This window comes from Fulmarus glacialis, unplaced genomic scaffold (assembly GCF_000690835.1).
Source record: "Fulmarus glacialis isolate BGI_N327 unplaced genomic scaffold, ASM69083v1 scaffold10528, whole genome shotgun sequence".
NCBI lineage: Eukaryota > Metazoa > Chordata > Aves > Procellariiformes > Procellariidae > Fulmarus > Fulmarus glacialis.
In genome coordinates this window covers 7,603-27,129 of record NW_009230176.1, presented here as the reverse complement: position 1 = coordinate 27,129, position 19,527 = coordinate 7,603, and the positions used below count along the sequence as shown (strand labels likewise).

Sequence of the window (19,527 nt, the reverse complement as noted above, 5' to 3'; positions counted from 1 at the left end):
ACCAACTGGGTGAAATACAAATAACTCTGTGGGCATAGTAAGTGGCACAGTAAATTTGGGGCCCATTTGCAGCTTAATTTAATGCCAACAATCAGCGATGTCAAGATTTCAAGCATCTCCTGACAGCCCTATGACAACTGCAGTTACACAGCATTATCTGGTCTTCTAGTAAAATCTTTTCCCTCAGACAGCATCATACTGCATTTCACAACAGGAGATGTACACACGGTCAGCCTGTATCTCCCCAGCCCTTATGTCTGGAATCAGGATATTCAGGGGTGGGGTGGGGTGTCCTGTAGCTGCTTTTACTGCTTTCAACACCACTCACTTCCACATAGAACCGATCACCAAATCACAAAATAAGGGAAATTGCCAATATATTAAATGCTTTAACGAAAGGCAGAAATAATGTTAGTAGTATCTCATCTGAGGTTAGAAAGTTTAATTTGAAAATATTTGGTACAGAATGCTCATAGTGTACACAGAGACAATCCATCCTCTCCTCTAGTTACATACTTGGTCAGACAATCTCTTTTTTTGAATCAAAAAGGAAAGGGAATTTTTAAGATACATTGTAATAACGATATAGAGACAAATATATCATGAGGTGATCCCTAATGCTGTTTCAACATCGTCACCATTTTATCTGGACAATTTTATAACACGAGTTATAAGAAACTGAACACACTAAGCAAAACAAATTAAAAAAAAAAGTGAGACACCCCCCTACCCCACAACTACTGACCAGAATTTTTTCAAGTCCAATACTGTTTTCTTGCAGATAAAATAATCAACTCTGATAGTGAGGGTAGAAATTCTGTTTGATGTCTTCAAAAACCTGTTATGGTTTTAAGAGACCTCAATACTTGCATAAGGATGGAGTTACATTGGGGGTGGGGATGGAGGAGGAGAGGGGACAGAGGCAATACTGAGTAGAACCAATATCAAATAAAAGGTGCTAATGTTATACTCTAACAATCACAGTTGCTCAAATGTTTGCAAACAACAAACCAACCCCAACAAACTTAACCATAGTGTTATTTTAAAGGTAATTCATATGGAATTCTGCAGCTACAAGATTATGAAAAACAGGCATGTATACTCTGCAGCAGCATAAAATATAATCCTATATACAATCCAAGCATCAATTTTCTCTTCTCTATCACAATCAGTATTCTATCTCAAAGGAGCATCTGTCAGATTCTCCGGAACCAAAAATAGCAAAGACCCTTTTAAACAGAACAGTTTCTGGTTATATTTATAACTACACTGTACTCGTTGCTTCTGGCTGCACGGCGATGAAATTTGTGCAAGATATAATCAATTACCCAGCTTTGCACTTCATCATGCGGTTAGCTACCGTTACCTGCATCTTACCCTTCAAGCACTTCTCCCCATGCATAGGGTAGAGATTTTAAAACACAAGAAATATTTACACATTGAAGAACTAACTGTAGAGCTGACTGACATTACACAGCAAAAACCTGGTGAGAACAAAAACCAAGCACACTGATGTATAAAACAGAGAGCCTACCTGAATTCTTCAAATGCATACATGGCCTAGTAACTACACAAATGCTCTGAAATTTAAAATAATCTTCTTAACGTGCAGGAGGACCATTTAGTTTGTCAAACTGCAGCAAAATGCATAATGACGAGACAGTATATTTGAAATATTCTGAAGAGAAAGGGTATGCAGATACTGGCCTGCAGCCTACAGCTCAGCCAGCTGCTGACAAGCAGCAGCTAACAGGGAAAGGCGATAGAGTACCATGTGATCATTCCTGCAAGTCTGATTAATGCAGTATACTCCAAGAATACAGGCTGATATCTTTATTATTCAAGCCAAATAAGTCAAATACTGTACACGACAGGCTCCACAGTTAAATTATCATTCACATGCTACATCAAAATCAGTAAACGCAAGCAGAGGATACTACAGAACTAAGTATATATCGTAACCAAAGAGATTAATTAGGCCCGTTCAAGCTGATTTTCTTACCTTGCAGTGACATTTTAGTCTGTGTTTTTATTCATTCAAACCATCAGTGATGGAACAAAAGACTGCAGCCACAAACCTCCCCTTCCATGAATGCCAGAACATTTTAAGTAGTTTATCTGCTAGAAATCATTTCCTCTGTAGTCTATCCCCAACCACTTTAACTCCTTCAGCCCTGAATTCGTTGCCATAAATCCTATTTGCAATGCCATGTGGGCTTTTTAGGGTTTATAGGGTTAAATCGCAGCAATTGAATGAAGCGGGATAAGAGCCAAAGGAGTCATATCTGCGAAATCAAAGACAGGAGATAGGAATTGAGGAAAGTTGAGAATTTCGTGGCATTGCAGTGTGCAAGCGAAGATGCTTCAGCTGCCTAGCAACAGCGCACGCAATCTCCACGGCAACAGCGCGGCGAGCGCTGGGGTCAGAGCATCGCTGCTGCACTCCCACCCGGGGGTGATAAACCAGAGCCACCCTCCCCCGGCCCAGCCGCAGCACCCCTGCGCCGGCCACCCCGCACCGGCGGGACCTGCCCCAGTGCCAGGGGCCGGTGGGGAGAACCGGGAGCGACGAGGCACCCCAGGCACGGGGCTGAAGTTTGCACCTACTCTATGTAGGGTGGCCCCACCGAAGCGGAGCGTGGAATAGCTCAGCAATGGACAACACATCTGCTCCTCTGAAATAACACGGCCTGGCAGCGTTGCATGCCCTGGTTGAATAAACACCGCTCACAGCGCAGGGGAACAGACCCCAAAACACCAGGAGCCAGAGCTCATCATCCCCATAGCAAGCCCCTGGGAAAATTTGGATGTGTAAGAAACACAGGCTGGGCGACTGCCCTTATCCGTTCGCTTAGGGATTGCATGGGTCTTACTCACAGGGAGACTTCGCCAAGGCTCCCGACAGCCCCAGCTGAACTCGGCAACGTGCTCGGGAGGAACAGGAGGAGGTTTTACCGTGCGGTTGTGCACACACTGGATCAGCCTCAGCATCTCTGCCCCAACAGTCTGCAGCCACCCAAGGACGCCAGCATAAGCCAGGCAGAAGGGGAACAGGCTCTGCCATGCGGCTGCTGGCTAGAGAGCAGATTAAGGGAGAGGATTGCTGGAAATGACAGAGATTCAAATCCAACACCTCACCTGGGAGGGAGAGATTATGGGGCAGTGGGAGAACACGCTGCCTGGGAAAGTCAGGAGGAGGCAGCAAATTCAAAGTCACCTCTGGGGCTGCCCAGAGGCTACCATGGCTTGCCTCCTTCTTTTACTGCTAGGGCTGGTTTCCAGTACAAGTAAACAGTTTCTCACATGGAGGATTTTGGCTGGAGTTTGAAACATCCAGATGCAACTACAGCTCCTGAAGAGCCTGAGGTTCACCCTGCTCTAGGGCAGTGGCTGCTCCACTGAGCTACGGGATTTGGAGACTGGAAAAGCATCCGGAGTACAGCCAGCCACATCTCCTGGACACAGCAATCTGTGACAGGCCACGGTAACCGTGGCATCTGATCCCACGGCTCTGAAAAATACAGTCAGAAAGGGCTGGAGTGAAAGGGAAAGGCACCCATGGCAAAAAAACAGCACTGGAAACAAAGAAAATCCATATTTATTTGGGGCATGGTGTTTTTAATGCAGTAGTGACCTTGGGTTTCGTTTTATTTCCTTTTAAACAAATGTGATAGTGTTAAGTGACAGTAAAGGCACTCCGTAGGAACACTAAAACACATGCAGTCACACCATCTGACAGAAATTAATTATTCCATAAGCATCCAGAAAGAGAGGGCCAGTGAGGCAGGTGCTTCTGGCTAGAGCCTAAGAAAAGATTAAAAGTAGCAGAGAGGAGAACAAGACAACCGTCAAAAAAAGTCATCTTCCATATTTAGGCTGAACTTCACTAGAAGTATGCTTACTATATACAGTACCCAAGCAGCCGGGCACGGGTGAGGTAGCCCCTTGCAAGCAAGTGTTCTGCCACTGACTTGGTAGGAAACAAGTTTTTACCTTGAAAGTCAGAGCTAGCCAAGATCCCTCATGGGTGAATGAGGAAAGTCTGAACTTCTGTTTTCTTGTTCATCCCAGTCTTCCTCTAACTTGAATTCAAGTGGAAGAGGGCTGTCTTTCACTTGAAATGTGTTTATTTTTCATGCTAGCTAAAATAAAACCCCTTCTACAGAACTAACAGCAAACGTAGTGTACTGTTTCCCCTAAGTATTCAATCGCCTTGCAACAGAGCTGACAAAATCACTGTCTGGTCTTCCTATTTCTGCAACTTCTTAAGAGCCACTAGGCAAATAAATAGACAACTGTTCAAGTCAAGGCTTCCCTCATCAATGAGTTCACTGTGAAGGACTCGAAAGGCAAACACCCTCCAGAAAGCTTTCATACTCAGTAGAGGTCAGCTGCTGAAAGGTTTCAGTATGATAACTTTTTTTAACTTAATTTTTTTTTGCCAGCACTTTCACAACAGCTCATAGCACTACAGACAGAAAGAGCAGGGCTCCTATCCTGTGAGATAACCGATACTGTCATTTCGGGTTAATTAATTACTAGGATTCCCGTATCAGATGGTAAGATCTGAGACCATCATGTTGTACTATCGACATGAATGAGGTTCAGCATGCAACTACCTAACAGAACTCACGGGGGCTTCAAAAGTCACATGAAGCACATGCAATGGCCAAATACATAAATAAATGCAGGATTATAATACCTACTTACGACTTTTTAGCAAAGATGACTGTAACTTCTCATGCTCTGAGTCAGACCAAAGGTCTCGAGAAGCAGACAGAGGGTACGTCAGAAACCACAACCAGCAACGAAATTTTTTACAAGGAGTTGTTTATTCCCTGCCTGGCTGTATAATCAGTCCAGACCTTTGATGAAAAATATCCCACACTTTACCACAAAACGAAATTACGTCACGGAAAAGAAAAATGACACTAAACATAGTCGTGGTGGGGCAATTAATATAATGGGAACTGAAGGACCCACATCCCACCTTCTGATCCAAGGCCAGATAGATGTGGCAATGGGGGCTCCTTCCCACTGAAGAAGATCTGTAGCTTTTGGAAAACAATTTGCAGTTTCAATTCCAGCCTCTAACAAACAAGTGAGACTGTGACAGAAGTGGTTATCCTTGATGAAAGCTTGACAAAGAAGCAAAGGATGCAAAAAAAGCCTGGAAATACACAAAGCAGAACAAGGCAGAGGACAATGGTGAAATTTCTGGCTTTAGCTAGTATTTAAGTGGCATACAAGGATCTTGTGTTGACACTCTGCCTAAGAACTTAACTTCCCCAAGAATAACAGCTTGCACTATTGGTATTCAGTATATCAGCACACGAGTATTGGTCCTCTTGACCCGAGATTCTACCAAAGCCGTGGCCAGATGCTAGGTGACATTATCGGATCAGAAGCAGACTGAGATATTTTAATGAGGTAACTATTTATTCCCTTGCTGAAGCAAGGAAAAAGCCACTAGCACAGCAGACTTCTGTCATTAAGCCTGTACTATCATTATGCTGAAATGGTATTCAGACCACTCTCAAAAAAAAACAACTGCACTGAAAAATCCAGCATTCACTTCAATTCATGAGGAAGAAAACAGAAAGGAGAAGGGAAACGAGCCAACAAGAGCATATATAATCAGTATACATCCACCGCAGCTCTAACATTTCTGCACAGTGGAGGATGTGGCAATCACAGACAGCATCCCAGAATATGCTGAAAAATCTCCTTTCAACAGGATTTTCCCTGAGTTCAAAAGTCTTTCTTGGGCTTAAGAAAATAAGATTTAAAAGGATTATTGAAATAGAAGGAGGAATGGCTACCTTAGTTTGTTCAGCTACTGGCAAAATTGTGGAAATAATTACAGTGCTCTGAAGTTTACTGAACAATGGTATAATCAATATTGGAGTTTTGACTCAAACCTTCAGCTCTTAAAGGAAAGGAGCGTGGGGTGGAAATGAACTTTTTTTCCACTCTTTTTATCAGTGGGATTTCTATTCTACGCTGCCTTAAAATTTGATGCACAAGAATAGTCTGATCCACATTTCAGACTGCTCCTTTAACTCCCTGGTCTTCACTCTGACCACTAAAGTTTGATTTTGTGAAGTTAACCTTCACCAAAAAAACAAAATCCTACCTATGTCCCTCCTCATTTATACAGCTTGAAATTATCACAGCACCTGAACATTTGCACCGCAAAAATCACTTTTCTCCCTCCCAGATTTGGCCCGAATACACCCCACGCTTTGCAAATCTCGAGGCTTGGCCTGACCACAGGACAGCTGATGTGAGATCTTCCCTGTGATTTTCTCCCATGGCTTTACTCTTATCATGCTGGGAGTAGCATATACCATTTTCATTAACAGATACTCTGTACCAGGTGCAGGCAAGCATTCAGCATCTCACAGGGCTGAAATGGGATGTTTTTCCAAACACAGCCCCATCTGCCTTATTCTAGAGCTTAAGGGAAGGGGCACTGGAGTGAACCAGAGAGAATGGGATCCTTACTGATTTTCTAACTGGCCCTTGGGCATAGCACCAAGTTACAACTTGCAATCCAACAGAACTGAGCCAGCTGGAATGAAAACTAAAAGCTCCGTACGGATTATTAAGTTAGTGATCACTGCAATAGTGCCTGAAATAACCAGTCAGGTTTAGGACTGTATGGTGCTGATTGCCATATAAAGCTGAAAATGGAAAAGGTCCCTAGTAGTTTTAACAGGCAAGGCATAACAATCGGCAACAGACACAGATATTTGTGGCCTTTCAATACCTGAAGGAGGCTTATAAGAAAGATGGGGACAGACTTTTTAGCAGGGCCTGTTGCGACAGGACAAGGGGTAATGGTTTTAAACTAAAAGAGGGTACATATAGACTAGATATAAGGAAGAAATTTTTAGAATGAGGGTGGTGAAACACTGGCACAGGTTGCCCAGAGAGGTGGTAGATGCCCCATCCCTGGAAACGTCCAAGGCCAGGTTGGACGGGGCTCTGAGCAACCTGATCTAGTTGAAGATCCCTGCCCATGGCAGGAGGGTTGAACTAGATGACCTTTAAAGGTTCCTTCCAACCCAAACTATTCTATGATTCTATGATTTGACATAAATGTCAAATTAGTAAAGGAAGAAATATTGTCATACCACTGAACATCCAAAAAACTAAGATTCAGTCTGTATAGGTTGCAAATGTTAGTTGGTATGACCAAGACTTGGGTATTCCTGCCTGAGTTTCTGCCTGCCTATGAAAAATGATTTAAAACCATACAAAATCTCTTCCAAGGAAAGGTACAGGGCTGCACAAATTTGAAGTGAAAGGCAGTAATGTATCATTTATTCCTAGATAAACAATTATCAACCATAGCTTTTTCAATACAGCACAGATTAATTTGAATCACACCACACACGAAAGTCACCTTAGCAATTATGAATTATGCTGCCTCAATATTCGCCTGACAGCCACAGCATCTTATACCTGCTACATCTTTGCTGATTAGTATCTTAATCTATACAAGCACAGAGCAGAAGACATAGAGGACTCTCTCAGAGCAAATAAAAGGAAGTGTAGGCTTCCATTTGGAAACTTCCTTCAAGCTAGCTGTAATTAGTCAATTTGACTTTTTCCAAGTTGTGAGGGATTAAGTGGGGAAAAAGAGAAGCAGAATGCTAAAACTAGACTTGCATTATCACCACTATCAAATGAAATGTCAATGGATATGAAAACAGTACCTGAATAAACTACGGTCATCCACTAAAGCACACAATAAAACATTTGGACATTTATGTGGGGTGTATACATCATATATAAACAAACACAAACGTGTACTTTAGACATGAATACAAATAAAGGCAGTCATATACCACCATAAATACTCTGACTTCTTGCCATTTTCAAGGAAGCCAATGGCTTAGATCTTATAAGCATTTAAATTATACAGTGGCATGTTTGCAGTCAAAAGTAGCAGCCAACATGAACCAAGCAACTTCCCACACACAGATGAGCACATTAATGCCTACTGAACTGGGGACTCATTATCAAGTATATTGGCAGGCCAGAAGTTATTCTGTATGAAAAATATCAGAGTTTACTTGACATCATCTCTGGTAAACATTAGAAGAGTACTCCTAGTAACAACTGAGTCTTCTTATACCTCGGCACTCTCTAGTTAAATGGTAGGATGTAAACAGGAGAAAAATCAAGGCTAAGTTTTATACTTCTGCTTCTATCTGCCAAAAGTCGATAAAACTCCATGGGTACCATGTATCTGTCGAGCAAGCTCTCTGCAGCACAAGATCACAGTGCCAAGGTCTTAGGAGCTATTAGCTTATGAGGATCTTACATCAACATAATGTCAAAGCTCAGATCGGATCGTGGCCCAGAATTTCACCCGGAACATGTAAGGATTATCCAGTGCAAGGCACTTGTGGCAGAGAATTTGCCAAAACTTGGCTGCATTGCTATCACATTAAGACATATACTGCCCCTGCTTCCACTGGAAGTTTTAACAAAACAATAGAGTCCTAGTGCTTTAGTTAATACTTGCATGCTCTTGGAAATGAGCCTGCATGTTCAGAGCAGATGACCACCAATAAAAAACAACAATTTTTTCTTTCCCTGATAACTGATGCAAAAGACATTAGAATAAATGTTTGAAGGAATTATTCATTGTATACTGCAGAATTCTTTGTTCAGAAACAGCTTCTGACAGCAGCACCGGACATACATAAGCTGTGGCAACTTCAGAACATCATTTGCTCACTCCCATGAGAACGTACAAAAGTTTTGATTCCTCCAAGGCTTCGGGACAGCCTAGCATCCCTCAGCAGTTTTATACACTAACCCATGCGACCTTGCTGGCAAAAGGCAGGTGCCAGTGGTGTGACGCCACTGGAGCTATGCTTCTGCCCAGAGAAAGGTGACACTAACATCACACTGGTCAGGTTCTGGCCTACCTTGTACCAACAAGTCTTTACTCCAGTAAGGCTTTTGACAGTGTCTCCCACCACATCCTTACAGACACACTCATCACTGTGTATAAATATGTGATGGGGGAGTAAAGAAGACAGAGTCAGACTCTTCTCAGAGGTGATGGGTGACAGGACAAAAGGCAACAGGCACAAATTTTGAAATACAGGAAATCCAATACAAACATAAGAAGAAACTTTTCTACCATGAGGGTGGTCAAACACTGGCACAGGTTGCCCAGAGAGGTTATGGCATCACCATCCTTGGAGATACTCAAAACTCAACTGGACAAGGTCCTGAGCAGGGGGTTGGACTAGGTGAACTCCAGATGACCCCGCTGACCTCCACGACTCTGTGTGATTCTATGAGCAGGACCTTCCCATCCGTTGGGAATAGCCCAGCTTGCTCCCAAAGTGTGCCTGGCTGCTACAGCAGCTGCTGCACAAGAAACATCAGGTCATTCCCACAACCTCTCCCCTTAGTGACAACTCATCTCATGTGGCATTTATTTACTGACATATGCTCCCTAAGTAAATTACACATAGTGGAGGAAGATTATACATAATCTTTAACAAAAACCACCGATGCATTTAGACTACAGCTTTGAGACTTCATGCTGCCTTCTTCCTGCTGCTGGAGGAGAGTTGCAGGTGGCCACGAGTATATTCGGTAACACAGGAGAGAGCTCAGGGGTGCCCTTCTCTGAAATGCAGGCAGCTTGGCAACACTGCACTCTGCAAAGGGTCAGTGCAGCGAAGGCATGGGTTTCTGCCAGCTTTACCGATTTCTTCACAGAGCATGAACAAGACCCAGTATTTTTGAGCCAGATGTAGCAAGGAGATATGTTGGATGACATTCCATGGCAAATCAAAACCACAGCAGGCAGTTTAAGTTGCAAAGTATTGCTTTAAATATCATATTTGTATCCTTTATTTGTTCTTCACATAAAGACTGAAGACTGAAAAACTGATTTTTTTTTTTTTTTAAGAACCTGAGAAATATCACAACTCCTGCTCTTTGCTGCTCCTGCAGGACTCCTTGGAGAGGGTTCACTGTTTTTTTTAGTGAAACATTATTAGGTCTGACACTTTAATTAAAGGAGGTGTCAAAATGCACACAAAAATATCTTTTTTACATAAGGTGCATGTTACACTTCAGAGTCAAATGCATGTAAATTACAAAAACAGCATCACAGCAAAAGCCTTTACACAATCCATGAAACTGGGCAGCTTTCAGGACCCCACATCATCTGAACATCATCAGTTCTCCACTTGTCACTGCTACTGGGGATGGGATTCTGTTTCCTAACAAAAGGACAAGCACTAACATTCATAAAGAAGCAAAACAGTAACACAAACCCCATGTTTGGGGCACCTTGCTTTGCTTTCTACATCCAGAATTTTCCATACCTCTCCTAATTTTCCTGTGAGTTACATAATAAGATCCGGATTTCTGAGGTGGGGAATGGAAGAGTGAGGGAAGCCACGCCGCTTGCTTCAGGACTGCGTAGCAAAGTTACTGATGAAGTCTGAATTCTCACGATGGCTCTGCCAACTCCCAGACCTTTGCTCAACCCACAGTCCGAACTAGGGAGGTCTTCGACAAATCAAACTATTACTGCAACCCGCCCCAGCAGCCCCAAGCCCTGGCCATCCACCAGGACTGTTCAAGACCCCACGACATTTCTTGTAGCCAGAAGAAACCAAGCGAGCTCGGGAGGGAGAGCAGAGTAGGAGGTCACACATACATGCTACTTGCCCAGATATAGTTGCATGGCTTATCATTTCTCAACTGAATGATCACATTTTCTCATTCTGTCTTTAAAAAACCACCTACTTCGGCTATACAGCTGTGATTAACTACCTATGGTAGAGCTAGTAGCATTTTTACAGCCAAGTAAGGAGCAGTAGTACAAATTGCCCTACACTGCCATGAATCAAGCTCAGTACTATACCTATGGCCTCCCTACCTGTGCCAACTGGGTCCTTTTCATCACTCAGGCTGGACTAGCAGGCAAGCCACGCAGAACACAATCCACTCTGTCTCACAACTGCGTCGCAACCTTGGGCAAAGCAATGAGATGCATTTTTGTTCATCCCAAAACTGCACAAAGAAGGTGTGCTTGGGGTTCAAACCAGTTGCCTAAACCCAGGTGTCCAAGCACATGTACAGTGTCTGGCATCCAGCTGGGCTCTGGGCTCCCACAGGTCATGGCCATCTGCCACACATCCATCACTTAGGTACTCCAGAGCATTTGAAATGGAACTGGGCACCGATTCAGTTTAGACAACTGACTCATATCTTTGAGTATTAAATATTTATTCATGAGCCAAATCCTACTTCCCTCATCTTTGGAGGCAAATAGAGGTGAGCATGACCTGTCCTCTAGCATGAGATACATTTGTCTTTCCAAGTGTGAATGACTTCCTGAAGGAAATGGTCAGGTCATCACAGATAAACATCCCAGTCAAATCCTGGCGTAGCTAATTTCTAATGAATGAAGCTACAGAGCAGTCAGTGCATCCCAGTGACCTTGAAAGGGAAGACAGAAGTAACAAGGCTCTGCAAATGAATTCCCAAGACTCATAAAATGAGAGATCATCACAAAACCTCGAATACTATCCAAAGCTTATTCCCCTTGCTCACAAAATTTCTACTAAGTTTCCAGCCACAGACAGGCATCACTATTCTTCCACATTTTGAACTCAAATTTCTATTTCAGAGCACTGCAGATCCGCCTAACCTGACGCCCGCTCCTTCCAGCCTCACATTCCTAGTTGCATTCCTCATATTGGCTGCAAATAGCTCAAGCTCTCTTAAGTTACAAGTATCTTGTCTTCCCATCCACTGCCATGGGCACTACCACTCTCTTCTCTGCTACCTCAGGCTGCTATTAGATGAGCACAGTATTAATTGACATTAGCATTATCAGACAGTGTTGGTGCCTGGGAAATACAAGCAATGCTGAACCCTTGGGCTGCCTCTGCTCCAGGCTCACCACCCCCTCCACCTGCCCTTTCTCCAAAAACGTGCCAGCACTAGCTGAATATTACGTTTGGCACTGTAGTGGTGTAGGGCTGAGGACAGAGATCAGCCTTTACAGCTGCCTCCTCGCCTCCTCAGAAAGAGAAAGGCGCTGGGCAGAGCAGAAAAGAGCTGAAATGTATGTTGGGTTAGTACGAGCACAGGAATGGCAAGAACAGGCCAGAGGAAACCCAGTAAGGACAGTGGAGGAGAGGATCCGATATCCTGGGGAGAAGGATATTTTGTACCCTTCGTGGGATGTAAAATCTGAAGGGTAGGTACTAGTCCCACGACCAGACTGTATTGACCTCACCCTCTGTCCCTTGACTTCTCAACCTCTCCAAAAACTATTATTATTTAACAGTATTATTGATGCTCGAGGGTGTCCTTTCTGGTATGATTGTCATGACAGATCCATACAGCGCTGCTCATCATGGTGCCCCAGGTCTCCAACATCAGTGTGGCCTGGGGGTCCTCTTCCCTCTGCACTTCACTAAATCGTGCGGCTTACGTCTCTGCAATATTTTTATATTCCACCAGTTTATCACATAGACAAGGGATTCAACCACAGCCACAGTGATCTTTAGCTTATAATTACACAACTTTCTTCTCTAATCCCTCCTTCTCTTTCAACTACCTCTTCTGAAACCATTTCAAAATGCTGCTATGATGATCTCCTCTCTCCCCTCTCATTCTCCCCATACAACTCCAAGTCTAAAATGCTTCTGTCTCTGACACCTTCCCTTCAGTTTATTATTTATCTCTGTCATACAGGCTCTTTTATCCCACCACAGTTCCCAAGGCGTCAGGAACATAAAGGAAATGTTCCCAAGGAGTGTAAGGAACAAAAGGATGATGGCAGACCAGATTATTCCTAAACAATCCCACACTTACATAAACAGAAGGTAGCACTCAACAAATGAGCAGTGGAAAAAAAAAGGTATAGAGAAGTAACTATAATAAAAACAGATGTGAGTCTGCTCAGGAATACCGAAATACTAGGAGTTTTTCAGTTTACCTTTGAAAACGTGCTTTCTCTACATACTTTGGACCAGACAGAGGTCCAAAGGGGTCTTTGGCCTCTTTTGACCAACATACTGGGTTCTCCTCCAGCAAATATTCCTCGGGAGGAAAAAAAGGCACGCAACACTTGCAAGTTATCACTGCACAAACACAGGAGATTCCTTGCTGAAGAACTGTATAAAGGAAACTGTCACGGAGCCAAAATATTCTCTTGTGACAGCCAAGCTTCTTGCAACTTCCCAAATAAGGCCATGACTTTAAAGAGCATGTCTTTTCAAAGCCTCATTGATTTTCATCGCCTCATGAAGAAGTACATTGTTTATGTGTCTGGGTGTGCTGATATTAAAACAGGATGAGATGGGCACAGCTCAGTGGTTTCAAAGCCTGGTTCCCAGACAGAATGAACCGAATAATCACAGGAAGCTTCTAGAGGCTGACAGCACCCCTTTGGCCACTATTTTGGAGTCATTCCTTGTGCAAGCTGAAACTAGAAGGTGTGAAGATGCTAACAGGGACAGCCAGCATTTCCTAGTACTCTGAGGATAGATTTCAAGGGAATTTTGAAGCACAATATTGTATTCCTTGCAGCTTCCCAAAGTCCAGAGACTTTTGCATCAAAGGTAGGGTTCAGGTTAAAGTTCAGGCCAGGTTTCAAGTCTATTTTTCAAATACCCATTTACTCATCTTCAGAGAAAGGGAAAAAAAACCTATGGGATTAGATCAACTTTGCTATATCTAGTTCATCTTTATTACCCATTCTCCTCTTGAAGTCACTCCAATAGTTTCAGTTTGGTGCTGATCAGGTGCTTCTGTTCTGCTACTTACTTTACACTTGAAACACAGCACTATTAAGCCAGATTTGTTTTGCACAATCCTTTGAAAACAAAGCAAGTCCTTAAAAAACACCCTACAGAAAAACTTGCAGGTCTTAGTCATTCCAGTTATCCCGCCTTTGCAATTATAATGTGTCCATTTCTGTAATAAACATACGGCAAAGAATATACTCACAGAACTTCAAAGCCATGGACAGAAAAGGAAGAAAAGCAGTAAGGAAGTGGGTCAGTAGAGCTTGTGTATATTGAAAGCACAAGCTAGTTAGGTGATGGCTATTCAGAAGGTACATGCTGTAGTATTACATAGGCACAAAGGAGAGAAAAAAACCAAAGGAAAACAGTACAAGCCAGAGCCAAGTAATACATGACAGTTGTACCTAAACACCGAGCAAATCAAACTTGGTGGTATATGACTTTAAGCAACTCCAGCAAGACTCATGACTTCATCTAGTCCATGTGCTACGTAACCCAACAGAGAGTGAACTTCCAGCATAAGAACAGTGCTGGAAGCAAGGTGTCTCTTGCACAAAGGGTTGACCTGAGGTGAAACAAGTCCCCACCCTCTCCACCTTGATCACACATTGACACTCCTGCCTTTACCCTGTGGAGCACCATGCAGCCACAAACCAGGTCAAAAGCTAGCTAATCCAACACAAAACTGATGAATTTTCTTTGGCTGGATTAACAAATTAACAAGATATCCCACAACAAAATGATCATGAAGTCCCACACAAGGAGAGTGGTGGGAAGGTCCTTCCAGAGCCAGAGGGAATCAACACGCAATTACACCAGTTTAGGCATAACTAATAAACTGTCCTGTAGGGTTTATCTACATGAGGAAACTCTAGAAAGGTAATCTGAATTAACATTTCCGTAATGAATCAAACCACATTAGATCCCTGCAGACACACTCATTATTAATTAAGTCAACCCTATTTCATATTTAGTATAATTTACTTTGATGTGAATTAAGCTTAATCAAATTAAGGTCACTTGAATGCTGAATCAGAGAATATATACAATGGTTTAATTTAGTTTACCTAATTTACTTTACATTCACATTTTAGGTGATTTGGATTAATTTTCCTTCAAGTCGTTGGGCAGACAGCTTTAGAATAGAGAGATACAGCAGAGAACAGAAGAGATGCTGGAAAACTCCCCCCAAAATCAACAGTTTTGAGCTGTCAAGGAATTCATTCCCCAGGAAAGAGGTACTAGAAGCTGTGTATCCCGCTGAGGACACACTGGCAGGGCTGCTGCATGCTCACCCTCCATGAAGGCTCTCCCGTCTCTCCATCTCTGCTGAAGTTCCTCTGGAGCCCAAAGGCTGGAGAGAGAGAATCAGACCCTGCAAGTCTTCACCTCTCCATCCTCCTGCATTTGCAATACCTGAACACATGTTGATGGGCCATGAGAAATGCATGTCCTGAAGGAAACTGAGAAAATCCTCCAGGAAGCTGAGGCACTTGATGTGGTTATTTTTTAAATAGCAGGTCACTAAAATATTTTGTACTATTAGGAAAACAGAAGTTATCAAAGTTGTTGTTTTTAATACAATAACAAAAATCATAAAAGCCCGCTTCTTTAGGCAGATGTGTTAAAGTCACTTGTCATGTTTACTTACAATTTTAAGGTCTTATTCTAATTTTGCTTACCCTGCTCCAACACTTAAAAAGTCACCACTGAGTCTTCTAGCAAACGCCCTTCACATTGCTCTTACGTGTCTATGCTTTTTACCATTAAGAGGTTTTTCTGTATACACAGATGTGTAGACAAATGCACTCTGTTGTATATAGGGCACTAGTCATCTAATATTTTCTGTGATGCAGGTGCCATCTGTGAAGCTGAACTGCAGTTCAGGCCTATCATATTGACATAGGTGTTCGGGAATCAGAGATGGAAACTGATATTAGATTATAATCCCTCTGCATTCAAATACAAGACGAGGACTTTAGCAAGATCAGGCTTAACCGCAGCCTCTAATACCCAAGCATACCTCTAAAATGTTTGTTAGCTGCGTTGCTTGTTTTGCAGTGTCCACTCAGGATTATCATCTTTTAAGGGTCACGCAAGGTGTCCAAACCTCCAAAGCAAAAGGATGATGAACAGACCCTGATGGCAATAACATGACAGCTGGTATCAGGGTGCAACTAAGTCTGCAGTGACAGACTTGGACAAAGTGACAAAGAGATCAAAGACTGGAGACCAATGTCAAGAGTAAGAGGCCATAGAAAGTACTCCTGAGTAAGGAAGAAGGACTATTGTTTTAGCAATTTAGCATGGAAATCCTTAGCAAACCACTGGGTTAATCAGACCATGCAGTGATTTAAATTTGAGCTCCTGGAAGCATGAAGGCACCACCGAGAGGAGGGTCGGACACAGAGCATCATTTCCACTTGGGCTGCCCCGATGCGCCCTGACCTCACCCCAGCCTTCCCTCCCGCTCCCTGCAGCACCGCTGGCGTGACGCTGACAGACATTTACACAGCCCCACGGTGATCCGGTTCAGGGAATGGAGCCAGCTGAAAACAACGCCACACTGCTTTCAGACTGGGAGCACCGACTAAAACAGAACTGCGCCAGTACCGATGCCAGAGCCCCGCCACGCTCAGGACAGCGGTGACAGCTAAAGGCACGATGCCAGGCATTCGCCCCGCACACCTCCGAACAAGCTTCGTAGCTTGAGACATGTCCTGGTGTGCATTTATTGCTCTTACAAACTCGTTTCTGTCTTCCCTAGTTTGCTGCCTGGCTCAGTCTTCCCTCTGCTATTTCTGTAACACTCTCATATTTAATACCAGGAAATTTTAAAATAGTATGCTGGCTCAGGTATTTTGAGATCCTGCAAAGGGTTGCAGTCACGCAGTTCTTGCACTATTTTTGTTGAGCAAGACAGGACAGAAGAGACAAGCAGACCCTTGCAGCTCAAACGTGGGCAACATCATGAGGACCACAAAAAGAGGGAGCGTTCCCTGGGGTCAACACAACAGGCCCAGTGGGACCCCCCACCACACACACACACATTCCTCAGTTATGCTAAACGCTCTGCCCATCTTTCTGTTCACTTCTTATTTCCATTTTTACTCGTGAACCCCCGAAAGGGAAGGACCCACCTCATCTGCCTCACCAGGACGGCTCCACCAGCCCCAGCCCTCCCCAACGCTTCTCAGCAAACCCGCTCCTTGTACCACCCGCCTGCCTCCTCCGCTCCCCCGAGGGCAGGGCTTGGTTTTGACTTACTGCCAGGTTTCCAGTTAGTAATTGTTTATTGGGGGGGGGGGGAATATTTTAAACAATAGATGCTTATGTTCCTATTTGTATATGTTAAAAGTGAGGACTTTGTGCTGGTTTTGGCTGTGATAGAGTTAATTTTCTTCACAGTAGCTGGTGTGGGGCTCTGTTTTGGATTTGTGGTGAAAACAGTGCTGATAACACAGGGATGATTTTGTTACTGCTGAGCAGTGCTGACACAGGGTCAAGGCCTTCTCTGCTTCTCACTCCACCCCACCAGCGAGGGGGCTGGGGGGCACAAGAAGTTGGGAGGGGACACAGCTGGGACAGCTGACCCCAACTGACCAAAGGGATATCCCATACCATATGACATCATGCTCAGCACATAAAGCTGGGGGAAGAAGAAGGAAGGGGGGGATGTTCGGAGTGATGGCGTTTGTCTTCCCAAGTAACCGTTATGCGTGATGGAGCCCTGCTTTCCTGGGGATGGCTGAACACCTGCCTGCCGATGGGAAGTAGTGAATGAATTCTTTGTTTTCTTTGCTCACATGCACGGCTTTTGCTTTCCCTATTAAATTGTCTTTATATCAACCCACGAGTTTTCTCACTTTTACCCTTCCGATTCTCTCCCCCATCCCACTGGGGGGGAGTGAGCGAACAACCGTGTGGCGCTTAGTTGCCGGCTGAGGTTAAATCACGACAGACTTCCATATAGAGGACAGGAATAGGGTAGCTTTTAGCTCCCTTCCTAAAAGCTACAAAATTGCCCCCTGCTGAGCCTCCACTGCTCCATCAGACCCCAATCCTGTCAATACTTGCACATGTACTTAAATTTGTTACGGTCAGTGGTCTTATCACAACGGTCACTAGGTTCACAAACATCAAGGATGCTGTTCCCAGTAATAAGGTCAAGAATGTGTAAAAGTCTTTTCAAGATTAGGACCTTAATGCCGTAGCTTTCCTCCTGCCTCCAGCATTAGATGTGGGCAGCTGAAATCCCTGAGGATGGAGGGGGATGGCCGTCTCCAGGCTGACTTGCAGGTAGAGCAAGGCACTCCTCCGGACTGCTCCTGGGTGTGCGATGAGCTAAACGGCCCCGGGGATGACCACTCACCGTGGCAATCCTAGTGGCAGTTGTACGTGATTCATATGCTGTGAACTAGCGTTTGACCGCTCAACACCAATTAAAACAAATACATACAAAGCCAAGAGTCAGCAGGTCAGGCTCTGGGAGGATCCATCACAGTGGCGGGCTACCAGTGGAGGTATAGGGAGGATCCATCGCAACGCTGGGCTACCGGTGGAGTTGTAAGACGGTGTTGTGAGTTACAGATCACTTTGGCAGCAGCTAACAAAGCAGCACTTCAGTGAACTCCTCTAATGGAAAACACTGCACGTGCCGAAGCGCAATGAAGGGACGTAACTCCTTGTTCCACCTACTCACAGATGGTTCTTACTACCAGACAAGCGAAACAACAGACAGGGACGGATATAGGATATTTCATTAAGCATACAGGTAAAATGAATATATAAGTCCACGTTCTCTCTCTTCCACTTATCTGACTAATTGCCTGAGAATAGCAAGGCTGCTTTATTTGGATGATTCAAACCCTTACTTCTCAACGTAACATCTGTGGGATCAAAAATTGACTTAGAATCACCTAGATGATTTACTTAGTTATTTAATAGAGAGATTAGCATGCAAATGTATTGCAACACTCAACACTAATTCATGACAAAGTCTGAATATTGAAGTTACCTCATTCTGTCAAAATACGCTAGGCCAGTATTTATCTCATTTTAAATCACAAATCCTTTTGAAAAAGGAATTCACGGATTATCTCAAATCTCAGTACTGTTTGGCAGGTGGGAACGAGAGTGACCGACAAAACAGAGTCATTTAATAAAATGATGATTTTAGGATCAAAAACATTTTAACTGGGTAATAAGAACAGTGAAGAGCTAATGGGCATGGATACGTATATACAAACTGCAGGAGAATATGTGCATATGTGGATGATTTTAACTTCCCTGTTCCTGATTTTTAAAGTTTTTTGTAGGCATTTTTGAACTCTCTTTTTATGTCCTCTGGACCACAAACCACAAGTTGAGTAGCGCTGGTCTATTCAGTGCTGAAGACATATTCCTACTCATCCAACACACATGTAACAGACATTTCCAATTATGGCTTTTTCACTTGAATTTACTTACTTAAACCTAACCTTTTACCATGAGCATTCAACAGTCCTGGCTGTGTTTAGCTGTTCCTGCTGCATGCAAACATACACCCATGGAACATCACTGCAGCCAACCTCCTGATCTGTGTACAGCTATGGAGGAAAAGGATGCAGCATGCAGTTAAAGGGATTATGGTGACCATGGCCCTACTTCTTGCTAATACTATTTCAGTGTATTTTCTAGATCGCCTCGTTACCGAGGGAGTGGCTTACTGACA

General features: G+C 43.6%; 1 protein-coding gene across 1 annotated transcript in view; it reads right to left on the bottom strand.

The window, feature by feature from the left end:
* LOC104081395 (ena/VASP-like protein) overlaps positions 1–1,625 on the bottom strand; it is a gene marked incomplete at its 3' end in the record, with an annotated part of 122,082 nt that extends 120,457 nt beyond the window's left edge. Inside the window, exon 1 of the mRNA XM_009584131.1 lies at positions 1,535–1,625. Coding sequence (XP_009582426.1) covers positions 1,535–1,557 — 23 coding nt within the window. The remainder of the gene's footprint in view (positions 1–1,534) is intronic.
* Between the last annotated feature and the right edge of the window lie 17,902 nt (positions 1,626–19,527).